The 14787-nt window shown below is 49.4% G+C and overlaps 2 protein-coding genes across 2 annotated transcripts; one reads left to right on the top strand and one right to left on the bottom strand.

Moving 5' to 3' along the window:
- Nucleotides 1-356: 356 nt before the first annotated feature.
- MYCFIDRAFT_216002 (adenylate cyclase) lies at nt 357-8632 on the top strand (the record flags this gene model as incomplete). Its single annotated transcript, XM_007930529.1, has 7 exons — nt 357-447; nt 592-615; nt 1102-1478; nt 1724-1752; nt 1951-2647; nt 2729-7960; nt 8043-8632. The coding sequence occupies 7 exons, from the start codon at nt 357-359 to the stop codon at nt 8217-8219; spliced, it is 6627 nt and encodes a 2208-aa protein (XP_007928720.1). The 3' UTR covers nt 8220-8632.
- MYCFIDRAFT_211878 (uncharacterized protein) lies at nt 8593-9511 on the bottom strand. Its single transcript, XM_007930528.1, has one exon. It carries the CDS (start codon nt 9393-9395, stop codon nt 8640-8642), a length of 756 nt encoding a protein of 251 aa, XP_007928719.1. The 5' UTR covers nt 9396-9511; the 3' UTR covers nt 8593-8639.
- Between the last annotated feature and the right edge of the window lie 5276 nt (nt 9512-14787).

Genomic DNA, 14787 nt, shown 5'->3' with positions numbered 1-14787 from the left:
GCGCGATACGGACATCACCTTTTCGGTCGCGGATTCCAGCCTCTCGCCCTTATCAAGTGTTTCCTCACAGGAGCCAGTGGACTCCAACGTCGAGGAGGTAGAGGTTCTCCGAATACCATCATTGCTTTCTGGCAAAGGTCTCTCTCTGGGCCCACGCCGCTCGTATTGACAAGTTGCATTGTCTCAGCCTAATGATTGGAGTTATGTTCAGTAGGCACGGCGAGCGCTTCGCAAGCAGATGACTGCATAATCAGCAGGATCGCTGGACCGACCATGATTTTGCACATGCAGTAATGCATTAATGCGAGAATATCGAGATATGAGAATCGACAAAAGTCGGCGTTCTGGAATGCCTCATGAATCACAAACACATCGCATTCGCTCAGATCCTGAAGTTTCAGGCAGGCCTTTGCCCATGCGGGTTATGGAACAGGAAAGTGCATGATCGTGAGCAAGCAGCGCATTGAGCGCGGTGCTAATGAGAGGGCGAGGGAGCCTGTGGCACCATAACTAATCTCGTTGAGTTGCAGTCAGTGCTGCCTCGGCAAGCTTGAAGTCGGAGAAACGTGCCTATACTTGTTTTCGCACAAGGCTCTCACGGAGTCGCGGTGCCACGTGTGTCCAATTGCATGCATCGAGTAGAGTATGTAGTGTGAAAGTGGTTGCATAGGACGGAAACGGAAACACAGCTTCGGGCAAGCCGGCATGCTGCAGGCAGTGCTTCCTAGAATACTTCCTAGTCTTTGTTTCTGCTGATGATGAAGCAGATCTTCCATATGCTGGCCTCGTACAGTAGTGCGCGGGTAGAGGCTGTAGCCGCTCTCGGGTTTCGGGTGCAGAACTACTGTAGCGTGCATGGCATGCGAGAGATAATGTAGGAGTAGATAGGAATTCGGGAATGATGGAAAGGCTCACCGCTGTAGTGATGAGCATCTGCTATTCTACAGTGCCAATCCAATACTTGGCGCTCCTACCGCGAAGGATCGAGAGGTCCAGAGTCCAGACCGGAGCGACGGGGCTGAGTGGGCGGGCGGTACAAACAACGCTTTGGGCGACCGATTGTGGAGACGCTGCTGCATTCACGGGCCCATCGTTCTCCAGACCACCAAACCACTCCCCATACCAACAACGAAGCGAATCGAAACACAAGCACGCACCCACGCACCTACGCACCTACGCACGCACGCACGCACGCACCCAAGCACACCGGCATTCAAGCAAGCAAGCAAGCAAGCAGCAGCTTTCCGTTCCCTTCCCTTGCCAAACCCATCCCAGCGGCGCCGCCCACGACGACGCTATACACTTTCCGGAACTACTATTGCCTGGCTATTGGTATCGATGAGGGAGCAGCTGCACGACCGGAGTCGCGATTATCACTGCGAGGTCTAGGTCGGGTGTTGTACGCAAGCGGACGTGTCGTGCTGGTGCTGGTGCTGGTGCTGGTGCTGGTGCTCGATGCGCTGCGGCTGCGGCTGCAGGTCTGATGCTGCGAGGCAAAGGCAGCGCCGCGCAATTCACCCACATGAGGCATGACACTCCGCAACAATAACACCAGTGACCGGCATGGCTCAACTGGCGCCGACTCGACGCGGTCCACCGACACTGTGAGGGGCCCGTTCACCAGCTTCACTGCCCATCGCCCGCTGAAGCTGCACACCAAGAGACAGCAGTAGGTCAAATGTGTTTTCTTCAATCGCGACTGCGACTGCGACTGCGAATGCAGCATGAGCGAGAGCAGTGTTGGAATGGAGGGTTAGGTGTCAAGGGTGCATGTATGCACGTATGCGACATGTGCTGCGTGAAAGCTGGTGCATCGTCAATGTGGACATGCGCGGTATGGGTCGTGGAAAGCTGCAGTGTATATCGATATCGAGCGCGCGCGCGCGCCCGCCTAGTGAATCACGTTGTACCATGGCAAGACACCCCAAGCTAACGATACGTTGTGCATAGACACGAGCGACGACCGACCGAAGACGTCTCGCCCGCTACCATTTCTCCCAAACCCACGCCTTCCAACGCGCGCTCCAACAGCATTGCACCATGCGACGACAGTCCCCATTCCGCCGACAACCTCGACAACCTCGACAGCCACGCAGGCAACATCCCTTCCATCAGTCGTCAACCTCCGACCGCGCATCCTTCAATGGGCAACTGGAGCGACGACCGGCCCACGCAAATGCAAATGCCGCAGTCCGTCTTCGGCAGCAGCTTCTACTTGAATGATTCGAATGAGAATCTGGGCCACATCTCCCCGGGCTATGCGCCTGGTCGGGGCATGAACTTCCCCACCCATGGCGAAGACCGGAGACCTTCAATCGCGAGCGCCACGACAGTATCCTCCACCGCATCCAAGACCAGCGTGAGGGATCGCATGCAAAAGAAGCTGCAGGGCTTCTTCGGTGAGAACGATGTTCCTTTGCATTCGGACAACACCAGCAGCAGTAGACAGAATTCCGAGACGAGCTCTATGCAGAATGGCCCGCTACCGCCTTTCGCCCCGGGTGGAGGCAATGCGCGGAACCGGAACAACTCCATGAACGATGCCATCATGCGCAGCGGACCACCGAGTCCGTCCGGGTCGCGACCACGAACACCTGCACCTCAGCCAAGCAGTGAGGTCACGCCGTGGGTCTTCCAGGACACCGAGGTAAGTTGCACAAGACAGCCTGTTGGAGAAGGCAATGTGTGGACTGCTCGTCTTCAAGATACTGTAATGACACTGCCACAGCATGTCCAAGGTGCTCCTGATTCGTTCTTTCCATCAGACCCGAACAATGCTCGCACTCCGAAGAACTCCACCGCATCCAGGTTGCACTTACCCGGACACAGGCATAATCGGTCCACCGACGAGAAACATAGCTACGCCTTCCCGCTGCGGCCTTCCACTTCCCGCGAGCAATCTTTCAGCCTCATGCGCGGCGGCAATGCGCCTTCGGCCGTGAGCTCCACGCTCAACCTGAAAACCACCGCCAGATCCACCAGTCCTGCGCCCAGCACACATTCTGCACAAAGTCAGCAGGTAAATCAACGTTCGCCCAATACTGGTGCGCATAAACGATCGCTATTCGACCGGGTGACTGGTAGACATAAGAATGATAAGGACACTCTGCAGTCCCAATCGGTCACTTCTCTGTCCACGCTACCGGGTATGCAGAAAGCAGCGACACGAGATTGGTCGGACAGCAAGGCGAAGCCGAAAGGGAAGCAGGAGTCAAATGGCGCAGCAGCGCAGAAGAAGCTTTCACGCATACCTTTTAAAAGTAGCAAGACTGTTGAGAATGGCGCCCAAGGAGGACAACAGCCGGTCAGAGATCCCAATGCGACTCATGCCGAAGATGGCGGTGCGCTCTGGCATCTCGATACGGACATGTCACATCTCGAAGGCATCGTAGATCACAAGCAAGGACCATTAACACCGCCGCAAAACGAAATATTCACAGGATGGCCGCCGGAGCAACCTGCACCACGAGCGCTGCCGGAGGAAGAGCATAAAGGAGCCTGGGATGCGCCAGACAGTTGGGCCGTGAACAGAGTGGCCGATGAGAATCTTCGTAGGATGACTGAGCTCGACGACGATGGTAATGTGATCCGAGACGAGGACCCAGGCCCGATGTACTTCATGAGAATATTCCGAGCTGATAGCACCTTCGCCGTCATATCAGCAAGTCTCAACACCACAGCTGCGGAGCTAATCTCAATGATGGCGAAGAAGACCTTTCTTCAGGATGAGCTCAACAAATATCAGATCATTATGCGCAAACAGGATACGAGTCGACAGCTGTCACCTGGTGAAAGGCCTCTTGTTATACAGAAACGTTTGCTGGAAATGGTTGGTTACCAAGAGACGGACCACCTAGAAGATCTTGGTCGTGAGGATCATGGCTATCTTTGTCGTTTCACCTTTTTGCCATCCAAGATGAGCGGATACTCTAGTCTGGAGCGCGATCCTGGATTCAACAAGATGCAACGGTTCAATCACATTGATCTGTCAGGACGAAATCTGATCACGATACCGATCACGCTCTACCAGAAGGCGACTGAGATAATCACACTCAACCTCTCGAGGAATCTGACGTTGGACATTCCCAAGGACTTTATTCAGAGCTGTTCACAGCTACGTGAAATCAAGTACACGAGCAACGAGGCTTGGAAACTGCCGCCTAGCTTAGCACTGGCCAGCAGACTGACCACTCTGGATGTCTCGAACAATAGACTGGAGCAGTTGTCGCACGCTGAGCTGAATAAGTTGCAAGGACTTCTCAGCTTGAAGCTGTCGAACAACAAGCTGACCACTGTTCCATCGTATTTCGGCGAATACCGAGCACTGCGCAGTCTAAATCTTTCATCGAACTCGCTCACAGAGTTCCCTGATGCATTACGCAAGCTCACGACCCTGGTGGATCTTGATATCAGCTTCAATCAAGTCTCCACACTGGGGAACATCGCGACTTTGACGAATCTGGAACGTTTATGGGCGACGAACAACAAATTGTCCGGACCATTTGATGCTTCCTTGTCGGCATTGGGCAGTCTGCGCGAGATTGATGCTCGCTTCAATTCGATCTCGAATATCGACGTACTATCGCAGCTGCCAATGCTAGAGGCTTTGATGCTAGGACACAACTCCGTCTCGCAGTTTGAGGGCTCTTTCCATGGCCTGAAAGTCCTCTTCCTCAACCACAATCCGGTGACGAATTTCGACCTCAGCTCACCAGTACCGACGCTCTCCGTCCTCAACCTAGCTTCTGCGAAGCTATCGCGGCTTCCTGACGCTCTTTTTATGAAAATGTCGGGACTGACGAAGCTCACGATCAGCAAGAATCACTTCGTCTCGCTCTCCACTCACTTCGGTCTGCTGTCAAAGCTCGAATACCTGAGCATAGCGAAGAACGAGCTCAGCCGACTGCCAGCAGAGATTGGACGCCTGACAGAGTTGAGATATCTCGATGTTCGCGAAAATAATCTCAGCATGCTGCCTCCCGAGATCTGGTACGCGAAGCGGCTGGAGACTCTGAACGTATCCTCGAACGTGCTAGCAGACTTCCCGAAGCCTGGCGCACCTCTACCCGCTCTCCCTGACAATTCAGTGGCACTCACTCCCAGTGCAATCCCGACTAACAGTCCGGACTTCGAAGAGCTGGGCAAGTTGGAGGACTTCCAGCTGCGAAGGCCAAGTCAAGCTTCGGGCATGCTTAGTACAGCTAGCTCACCAGGGACAGCGTCACGCAAAGGTTCAGTGGTATCGTACACGTCCACGAAAGGCCCGCTTGGTAGAACCAGTACTGCCAGCAGTACAGGCACGATAACACCGTCCGGTGGCTCACGAAAAGATTCGACGCTGTCTAGTAGGTTAGCTGCGACGTTTTCAACTTCGTTGCGTCACTTGTTTTTGGCAGACAATCGGCTCGAAGACGATGTGTTCAATGAGCTGGTCTTGCTCCCAGAGCTGCGTATCCTCAACCTATCATACAACCAGCTTTACGATGTCCCTCCAAAGACCATCCGGAAATGGACGCACTTGACGGAGCTGTACCTATCTGGGAACGACCTCACATCGATACCTTCTGAGGACCTTGAAGAGGGATCCTCGTTGAAGGTGCTGCATTTGAACAGCAACAAATTCCAGGTCCTGCCTGCTGAGCTGGGAAAGGTTCAACGACTTGCAATTCTTGATGTTGGAAGCAATTCGCTCAAGTACAATGTATCGAACTGGCCGTACGATTGGAACTGGAATTGGAATCGCCAGCTGAGATATCTCAACTTGTCAGGCAACAAGCGGCTGGAAATCAAGCCCAGCGCACAGTCGCTTACGGGACGAGATCAACGTGACTTGACAGACTTCTCTTCACTCGTCAACTTGCGGATTCTGGGCCTGATGGATGTAACACTTACCATTCCCTCCGTACCAGACCAAGCTGCAGACAGGCGCGTCCGACTCGCTGGTTCCATCATTGGCAACACTATGCCATATGGCATGGCAGATACTCTCGGTCGCAACGAGCATCTCTCGACCTTGGACATGGTCGTCCCACGCTTCCGAGGACATGAAGATGAAGCACTGATTGGCCTGTTCGATGGTCAGTCGCTTTCGTCAGGTGGCAGCAAGGTTGCCAAGTTCCTGCATGAGAAGTTTAAGCATCACTTCATCGAGGAGCTTGAGAAGATTCAGCCTGAAGAGACCCCTGCTGACGCGCTCCGGCGAACGTATCTCGGGCTCAACAAAGAGCTTGCAACCGCAGCCACCGCTGCCATGGAATCGAGAGAGCATCCAAGCGGTGCAATCGTGCACAGGGGCAGCGTCAGCGGACCAGAGCTTGGAGATGATGATATGACTTCGGGCAGCACGGCTACAGTAATGTACCTCCACGGCATGGAGCTGTACATTTCGAACGTTGGCGATGCTCAATGTCTACTCATTCAATCGGAAGGTGGTCACAGAGTGATTACACGAAAACACGATCCTGCTGAAGCTACCGAAAGACAACGTATCAGAGAGGCTGGCGGTTTCGTGTCTCGGCAAGGAAAACTAAACGATCAACTCGATGTCTCCCGAGCATTTGGCTTCGTGCAACTCGCTCCATGCGTGATAGCAGCACCGCATGTCAGCAAACTGGACATCAAAGAGTCAGATGAGATGATCTTGTTGGCTTCGAGAGAGCTGTGGGACTACCTCACCCCAGACTTTGCAGTCGATGTTGCGCGGCAAGAGCGAGGCGACCTCATGCGTGCTGCGCAAAAGCTTCGTGACTTGGCCATCGCATTCGGAGCGACAGGCAAAATCATGGTTATGATGGTCGGCGTGAGCGATCTACGCAAGCGTGAAAAGGCGAGGTTCCGGACACACAGTATGAGCATGGGTCCGTCTGGCTCGCCTGACGATTACTTCACCACTGTTCGCAAAGCCAAGCGAGGACGCGATGCAGTCGGCGACTCCAAGCTTGCCCGACTTGACCAGGAAGTGGAGGCTCCTACAGGAGACGTCACACTGGTGTTTACAGACATCAAGAACTCTACCGTTCTGTGGGAAACGTACCCGATCGCCATGCAGTCTGCCATCAAGATGCACAATGAAGTGATGAGACGGCACCTGAGAATCATTGGTGGTTACGAGGTGAAGACGGAAGGTGATGCCTTCATGGTTGCCTTCCCAACCGTCACTTCTGCGTTGTTGTGGTGCTTCACTATCCAGAGTCAGCTACTAGAAGTCCAATGGCCGCAGGAAATTCTCAAGAGCGTACACGGCGAGGAGATGCAAGACGCTGACGGCAATGTCATCTTCCGCGGTCTGAGTGTGAGAATGGGAATCCACTGGGGGCGACCTGTATGCGAAATCGACCCCGTCACGAAACGAATGGACTACTTCGGGCCCATGGTAAATCGCGCGGCGCGCATTGAGAGTGTCGCAGATGGCGGTCAGATTTGCGTAAGTTCTGACTTCATTCAAGAAGTGCAACGCATGCTGGAAAGTCACATCGAATCCGACCGAAGTGGCTCTACTGGATCCGAAGATACTCTGAACGACGACATGCTTTCTCAAACCATCCGTCGCGAACTTCGCAGTCTTTCATCGCAAGGCTTCGAAGTGAAAGATCTCGGCCAAAGAACGCTAAAAGGTCTGGAGAATCCTGAATACATCTACCTCATGTATCCTCACAGCCTCGCATCCCGTCTCGTCATCCAGCAACAGAAAGCTGAGGCAGAGTCTCGTGTGGCTCAAGCTAGTGAGACGGAAGCGAAGAAGATGCGAAACAGCGGACTCACTATCGACACGGATAACGTGTGGGATCTATGGAACGTCAGTCTCCGATTGGAAATGTTATGTTCCAGTCTCGAAAATCCCGGAGCCAAGACCCTCAAACCTCCCGAGACGGCGCTTTTGGAGAAAATCAAGCATGGTGGTGGTGAGATTACTGATCGATTTTTGATCGGGTTTGTGGAGCATCAGATCAGTAGGATTGAGGTAAGTCACGAAGGAGCGAAGCACGAGTCGAGCCAAGCGAGGTTGTGGCTCCTATGTATGCGGCTGCTGATCATTTTTACAGACATGCATCTCAACGCTCGCCATCAGAAACATGATCCGACCCTTCCAAAACGGCATGTTATCCCAAGCTTGTCCCATGTCGGACATTTTGACGGAGTTGACGAGTCAGCTTGATGAACTGAAGACTTTGAAAGCACAGCAGGAAGAGGAGTTTGGGTTTGAAATGGCGCCTTCATGAGCAAAGCAAGAAAAGAGCGTTGTCAAAGCAAAGCAAAGCAAAGCGTAGCACAACACATTGGGATGGGTGGGGGTTTCGACCTTTTTTTTTTCTTTTCTTCTGGAGCATGCTGAGATGCAACAAGACTTGGAGAAATGGGTTTGTACTAGTATAATATCACACGGCAAGCGAGCGAATAAGCTGCTGCTTGGTTGGGGCATCATTGCGCGGCACGAAACTTATGACGGTGTTATGATTATTATTCTTACGGAGGTTTTTGGGGAGAAGGAAGCGGCGACGAAGATGAGCAGTAGAGATGTTGTGTCTGTGTGAGAGAGAGAAGAGATGTGGCTTTCCAAGAAAGAAAGATATAGCCTTGGATTCAAGGTGCCGTAATTGTCGAAATGGATGATTGTGGTTGAAGGATACTCCTGATCGAGTCTATACCGCCTGTGCCGTCTCCATCAATTCACAAACCGCATGGAAAACCGCTCTGGCCCTGTCATCCCTCTGTAAGCGTTCATTAACTCCTCCTCTCCCATCACTTCTCCTTCCCAATCGATCACTATGCCATCTAATCTTCTCCCTCTTCAAAAGTTGAACTAACTCTTCCACCTGCTCCTTCCTCGCAGTATTCCTGTCAAACCCACATTCTATCCTGCCAGTCCCAGGGTTTTGTGTATATCTCGGTACCAGACCTACCACACCCAAGAAGAAGGCCTGGGCGTTGGCTTGCATGACGGTTTCTTCGGACCAGTTCGATACGTGATCGGAGACGTTGGGGGCCCAGAGGGAATCTCGGGCCACGAGACCGCCGGCGTGCAGACCTCGTGCTGGGTAGGGGATATCGGAGGATGTGGTGGGAAGGGTGGTCCAGCGGTCGTTGTAAGCTTTGAACAGGCGCTTGGCTTCGTCTGGGCGGAGGATCGTGGGCGGAGGTTGGGGTTGGGGTTGGAAGGTGGTGGATGTGTATGCTGGTGGAGGAAGGTTTGGTGTACTGTTGCGTGGTCGTTTGCGTTCAGGCGGTGGTCCCGCAGCTACACGTGGCATGGAGAAGAATGTGAAGTGTGCATCGTCCGGAGCTGGACGGGTTTGTTCGAAGAGGCGTTCGAAGGCATCGAAGTGGTTTGCTGCTCGGGCGAAGTGTGCGTCGTGCATGTCGTTGAGCGCGCGGAACATCAGGTCTGGGCGATGCATATGAGAGTGGACGAAAGGGGAGAATCCGCCGAATGGGTCCAGGAACTCGTCGTCGAAGCTGGTTGGTCTTGGTTGTCGCTGTCGCTGCTGAGCTTGTATGCGCGGCCGTGAGCGAGATGTTGCAGGAGGTCTGCTGGTTCGGTGCTGAGTTGCTTTCGCATCGCTCAAAGCGCCGATAGCATCAGCAAGGGTTGATTCGCGTTGCTTGAGCTCGTCTACGATGCGTTGAAGGTCGGCTGAGCCGACGTGACTCTGTCTGGAGGCGTGGGTCAAGGCCATCTTGCAGGCCCGCACATTCCGCCGCTCCATTTCAACTGCATTTTCCAGCGCTTCGATCATTTCTGCCGCGGTGACGCTTTGTCTTCTGGATCGGGAGGGCCAAGGTTCTGCGATGGGCTCTCGTTCGGGCGCGTCATCGTAGTCGACTTCAATGTATTCTGGCGCGTTCTCCCGCTGCACGTGATGTGGGCCTCTCGTGTCTGTTCTGTCCGAGCTGGACCGGCGCTGCAGATTCGGTGGGCGGCGTTGTGGTATTCTCTGTCGTGGGGCTGCGGCTGGCGACGGGGACTGCGAAGGGCTAGTTCTAGTTCTAGTGCTGCTGCTGTTGTCTTGCCGACGTGGGGAAGTGCCGTCGACGATCCGGTCTTTCAAGCGACCCAGCAATGATCTACGATTGTTCTTCTTCCTCTGCGCTGCCGCTGCCGCTGCCGCTGCCGCTGCCGCGCCCTCGAGTGCGTTCCCATTCCCGTACGCAAGATGATCGTCGTCATCATCACTACCAGTCTGCATGTGCACTCGGCGCGTCGAACCCGGTCCCGTAGAGTCTCCGATGACTGTGTGCTGAGGATGCATTTCCGAACCACTGAGTGCTCGAGGAAAATGCTTGGCTTGTCGAGTTGGAGAGGGAGCGGCAGAGGGAGAAAACTGAAACGTCATGACGTTGAAGGTCAACGCTGGAGCCTGCACATGCCAACTCCACGCCCAATTCTAAGGCCTTGAATACCTCGCGTTGTCTTATAGATAAGACAGGCCACTTTTCTATAAGACGAGTAGGTCTACGATAAGACAGATTAAATACCTATAATTGACCGTCTTATCGTCACCGTCTATAAGACGGCTTAATTATCGATAATTAAGGCTCGTAGACCGCTAACTTTTAAAAGATAGGTATAAGCGAGATAGGCTCGCTTTTATAAGACAAAACAGTACCTTATCGCCTTATTTTATCGTAGTTTCTATCTCCTTCTAGTTTAGCTTAATATACCTTCTTATTAACTCGCTCTTTTATATAATAAACGATAGTAGTTCTCGTATATAAATAGTCGTAATACCGCCGAAGAAGGACTCGTCTACGCTACTTAATCCGAAGGCCGCTAAGAAGGCTACTATCGCTTATACGAAGAAGGAAGCTAAGAAGAAGGCTCTCGCTAAGTAGAATAAGAAGAATAAAGAGGTCGTTACGAAGCCGAAGAGGCAACTGCCGTACCTATAGACTAATAGCGAGATTAAGGATATACTATAGGAGTTTATTAAGCGTATTACGAGGTAGAACGATAACTAGGGGTTTCCGGACTCGGACGTAGCGGACGTAACGAAGGAGTTAAATACTAAGTATAAAGTTAACCTTACGCCGAAGTAGGTACGTTATAAGTTTAATACCTTCCGTCTAATTTAGAAGCGCTAGAAGGCGTACCTTAGAAGGATATCTAGATAGAATAGTTAGCCGCCTCGTACGGACGATAATAATACTAAAGATGCCTATTATAAGGCGTATCCGGACTGCTTAATATAGCGAGAGAATCTACCGGAGTTTTATAATAAATTAGAGACGTTGTTTAGCAATTAATTAGCGATAGGTAAAGGTACGAAGGAAGCCGATAAGTTATATACGCTAACAGCCGAGGAAATTAGAAAGAAGGAGGTTGTTACTATAGTTAACGATAATAATAACGAGACAATAGTTAATGCTAAAGATTAGCCTACCTCTAACGGTAAAGAGCGCAGTTCTTCTATTACGCCGAGTTTACTATTAGATAGGTCGTCGAGTATTAATAGCAGTATAAGTCGTAGTAGGAAGCAAGGTCCTTCTTTACTATAGAAATAGGTAGTTACTACGTCCTCGAAGAAGGTAAAGGATAATACTAGAGTTACTATTAAGCGCTTATATACTAAAGACACCGTTAGTATTGCTATTGCGAGCCTCGAGAAGCCGATTAATCGAGCTATTACTAGTATTAATGCTAGTAGAGCGTAGTTAAACGTACCGAGAGAGACAATAGTTAGTACTACTATCCGGAAAGCTATAAACTATAAAGGTATCTAAAAGCTTCTATTTAGCAAGCGTATAGCGCTCTAAGACCTTCTCGAGAATAAAGGAATAGCTAGTCGGGTACTTAGTTGTCCGGATAATAATCTCGAAGCGATGCTAAAGTAGTTATTAAAGAAGAGAGCGAATATCGATATCGAGGAAGAGGTAGAGGCGGAAGTGCCTACTACGGAGCCTGCTACCGCTATAACTCTTCGACCTCGCCTCGATTAAACTGTAGCTCTAATAGAGTAAGAATTAGTATAAGATATAAGGTAGACTGCTCCTTAGAATATACCGTTTAATTATCTAGCGTAGCAATTGTTCTATAGGTACGTTAAACAGCAGTTGCCGTCGATATAAGACCTCTAATTTAGAAGTTAAAGTAGTTATTACTAGCAGTAAGGGATAGAGAATATTGCCGGGGCAACTATATTTCTTAGAATATAGCGGCTTTATCTATACTATAAATTTAGGAGAAGATATTATTACTTTTTGCGTAAAGATATTAGAACGGGTCCCGAAGTTACCGTTACGGTTATTATTAGATATATTATCGTCCTAGAAACGAGCTGTTTCTTCCTCTAGATTAGTATATATATAAAGCCAAGATCTAAGCTTAGCAAAACTTATAAAATTTGACTTTATTACGAGTTTCCTTAACAACGCTATAACCGATTTTTATCGTTGTTTTTTTATATAAAGCATCTGCTAATCAACTCTTAACTAATTTAAACAAATAAAAAAAATAGTAGTATTATTATAGGGATAAAAGCGACGTAGCAATAGAAGTCGGATTTTAACGCTAAGCTCGGACATACCTGCACTTTATAGTATAGGATCGATTAGAGGACGGCGAGAGTAACGAGAGTAATAATAATATAATCTAGCATCTTTCCGAGGTTTCGGATTATATTAGAAATACGCGAATTTAGTAAGAAAATACGCTAAGACTCGTACGTACCGAACGAAGCTAAGATTTCGTACTATCTACGGATACCTGCTATTACTTCTACCTCCTCTAATACCCTCTAATAACAATACTTAGTCGTCTTCGTACGGATTGTTTACTTCCTTCCTTATATAATAATCTTGCTATATACTCGTCGCTATCTTATTACGGTATACCGCTATTTTACTACGTGCCCTTATCGCTTCTTAATCGATCTCCGCGACCTTATCTTTAATAACGTTATCTATATTAAACCTAGTATTACGGTCTTTAGGTTTAATAGTAAAGTCTTCCGTCTCGAGCGTTTAACTATAGCGATTATAGAAGTTATTAAGAGCGTATATAGCAACGACAAACCGCGCCTACTAGATAATACTATATTCTTTGTTTAGTCCGAGATTAAAGATCTAGTACTTCGCTTTATAGATACTAAACCGGCGCTCTACGTAGTTACGGAGCTACGAGTAACGAAGATTAAATAACTCTTCCTTCCGCTTAGGCTTTATCTCCGAAGCGTACTATTCGCGAAGGTAATATCGTATCTTCTAGTACGGTACTAGTGTGAGAAGGGTTATGTCAGCAGGTAGATAGGGTAGTAGTAGGTACGAGTAGTATTCGATAAGGAGCAAGAAGGAGAGGGAGGAAGGTAGGCAAGTTGGCCTACTGCCAAGCGCCAAGCCCTGCCTAAGGCATTAAGACCCTGGCTTTACTCGAGCCCGGTTATATACCAATCACGTGTAACCTCTTTAGTCCTAATACACGCTTCCCTTCTAAAGGCCGCGCCCTCGTAGCTAGTCTTTGTTCTAGTTCTAACCCCTACTACTGCTAACTTAGTAGGCCTAATAAGTCGCTTAGTCCGCGCTAAATTAAACGCACAACTACCGATTATATAACTATATCAAACTTCACTTCCAACCTAATATAATATACAACTCTAACTGCGCTATTCTTATATATAATAAAGTGATATATATCTACGAGAATAGAGGGCCTTCGACTAATTATAATACGAGCGCGTCTTCCCTACTATAATAGGTAGACGTACGAGGTATTGCAGCCCTGCCTCCGCTCTAAGTAATGTCGTACCGAGTTCTCTACGTCTACTCTAAAAGACCTAGAAATGTCCGCTCCGAGGGTTTGTCCGTTCCGAGGGTTGTTCTTATTGTTCGTAGTTTCGCTAGCCCTAATTAGCTAGGTTTAGTAGCCTTTAAGTATTAATCTTATCTTATCTTTTCAAAAAACACAGCTCGTCTAGTTTCTATAGGTAAAGGCTATTATAAGTGCAGTAGTAGAGGTTCGCCTCGCTTAAAGGGTTAGATAGATCGAGGAGTAACCTATTGTCTACAAGATCGACCCCGGCTAGCTTAGCTCTATAGTTTTACCCTTAGTTAGTCTATTAGTCGCTTAATCTTTTTAGGCGGCTTAAAGTTTTAACTTAGCCTTAAAGTTTTAATCAAACCTTTAACTAAAGGTGCCTTAGGCTCGTAGTATAGGTAAGGTTGCCTTCGCAAGTATAGCGATAATAGCAAGTAATATTAACAATAGCGGTACTAGCCGTCTTAGCGCCAACTTTACCTTGCTTCTAATTTCCTTCTTTAACTAATAACAACTCGGCAATACCGTTACTAATATAGCGGTGTCCTTCCTTTCTTAAACAGTAACACACCCTGTAACACTATTACTAATATAGCCGCGCCGGCCGCGCCGTCTTCGCCGATTGCCTAGGCCTCGAGGCCTCGACAGAATAAGGGAACAAGAGGGGGACCTATAGGGCGCGTTAGTAAAGAGGTAGAGCCCTTGAAAGAGTAGGCAATTAGTTAACGCGTCGTAGCGCGCTTGTTAACACTCGGTACGCGTTCACTATAGTAGTGTAGTCTTATTGTCCTTTATTGCTAACAATTGCTTGCTTCTAATTAGTTAGCTAATAGCACCCCGGGGGTAGCATTAATCCTAGGCCTTAATAGTAACATTATAAGCTTTTAGCCTTCTTCTTGTTCTTCACGCTAGTCTAATACTTATCTAATAACTCGGTTATATCCTTAAAGGAGTCTTTAGCTTCCTATAAGTCCTATTCTAGTAAATAGCCTTACTATCTTAATAGGTACTCCTTCTTGCCTTGCCTAGTCCGATAGTTT

The sequence above is a fragment of the Pseudocercospora fijiensis genome (genome assembly GCF_000340215.1).
Source record: "Pseudocercospora fijiensis CIRAD86 unplaced genomic scaffold MYCFIscaffold_6, whole genome shotgun sequence".
Taxonomy (NCBI): domain Eukaryota; kingdom Fungi; phylum Ascomycota; class Dothideomycetes; order Mycosphaerellales; family Mycosphaerellaceae; genus Pseudocercospora; species Pseudocercospora fijiensis.
The sequence above is the reverse complement of the archived record's forward strand: the minus strand, read 5'-3'. Positions and strand labels throughout refer to the sequence as shown.

Excerpts from the sequence above, each read along its gene's own strand:
- MYCFIDRAFT_211878 (XM_007930528.1), bottom strand. The coding sequence starts at position 9,395 with ATGCATCGCCCAGACCTGATGTTCCGCGCGCTCAACGACATGCACGAC.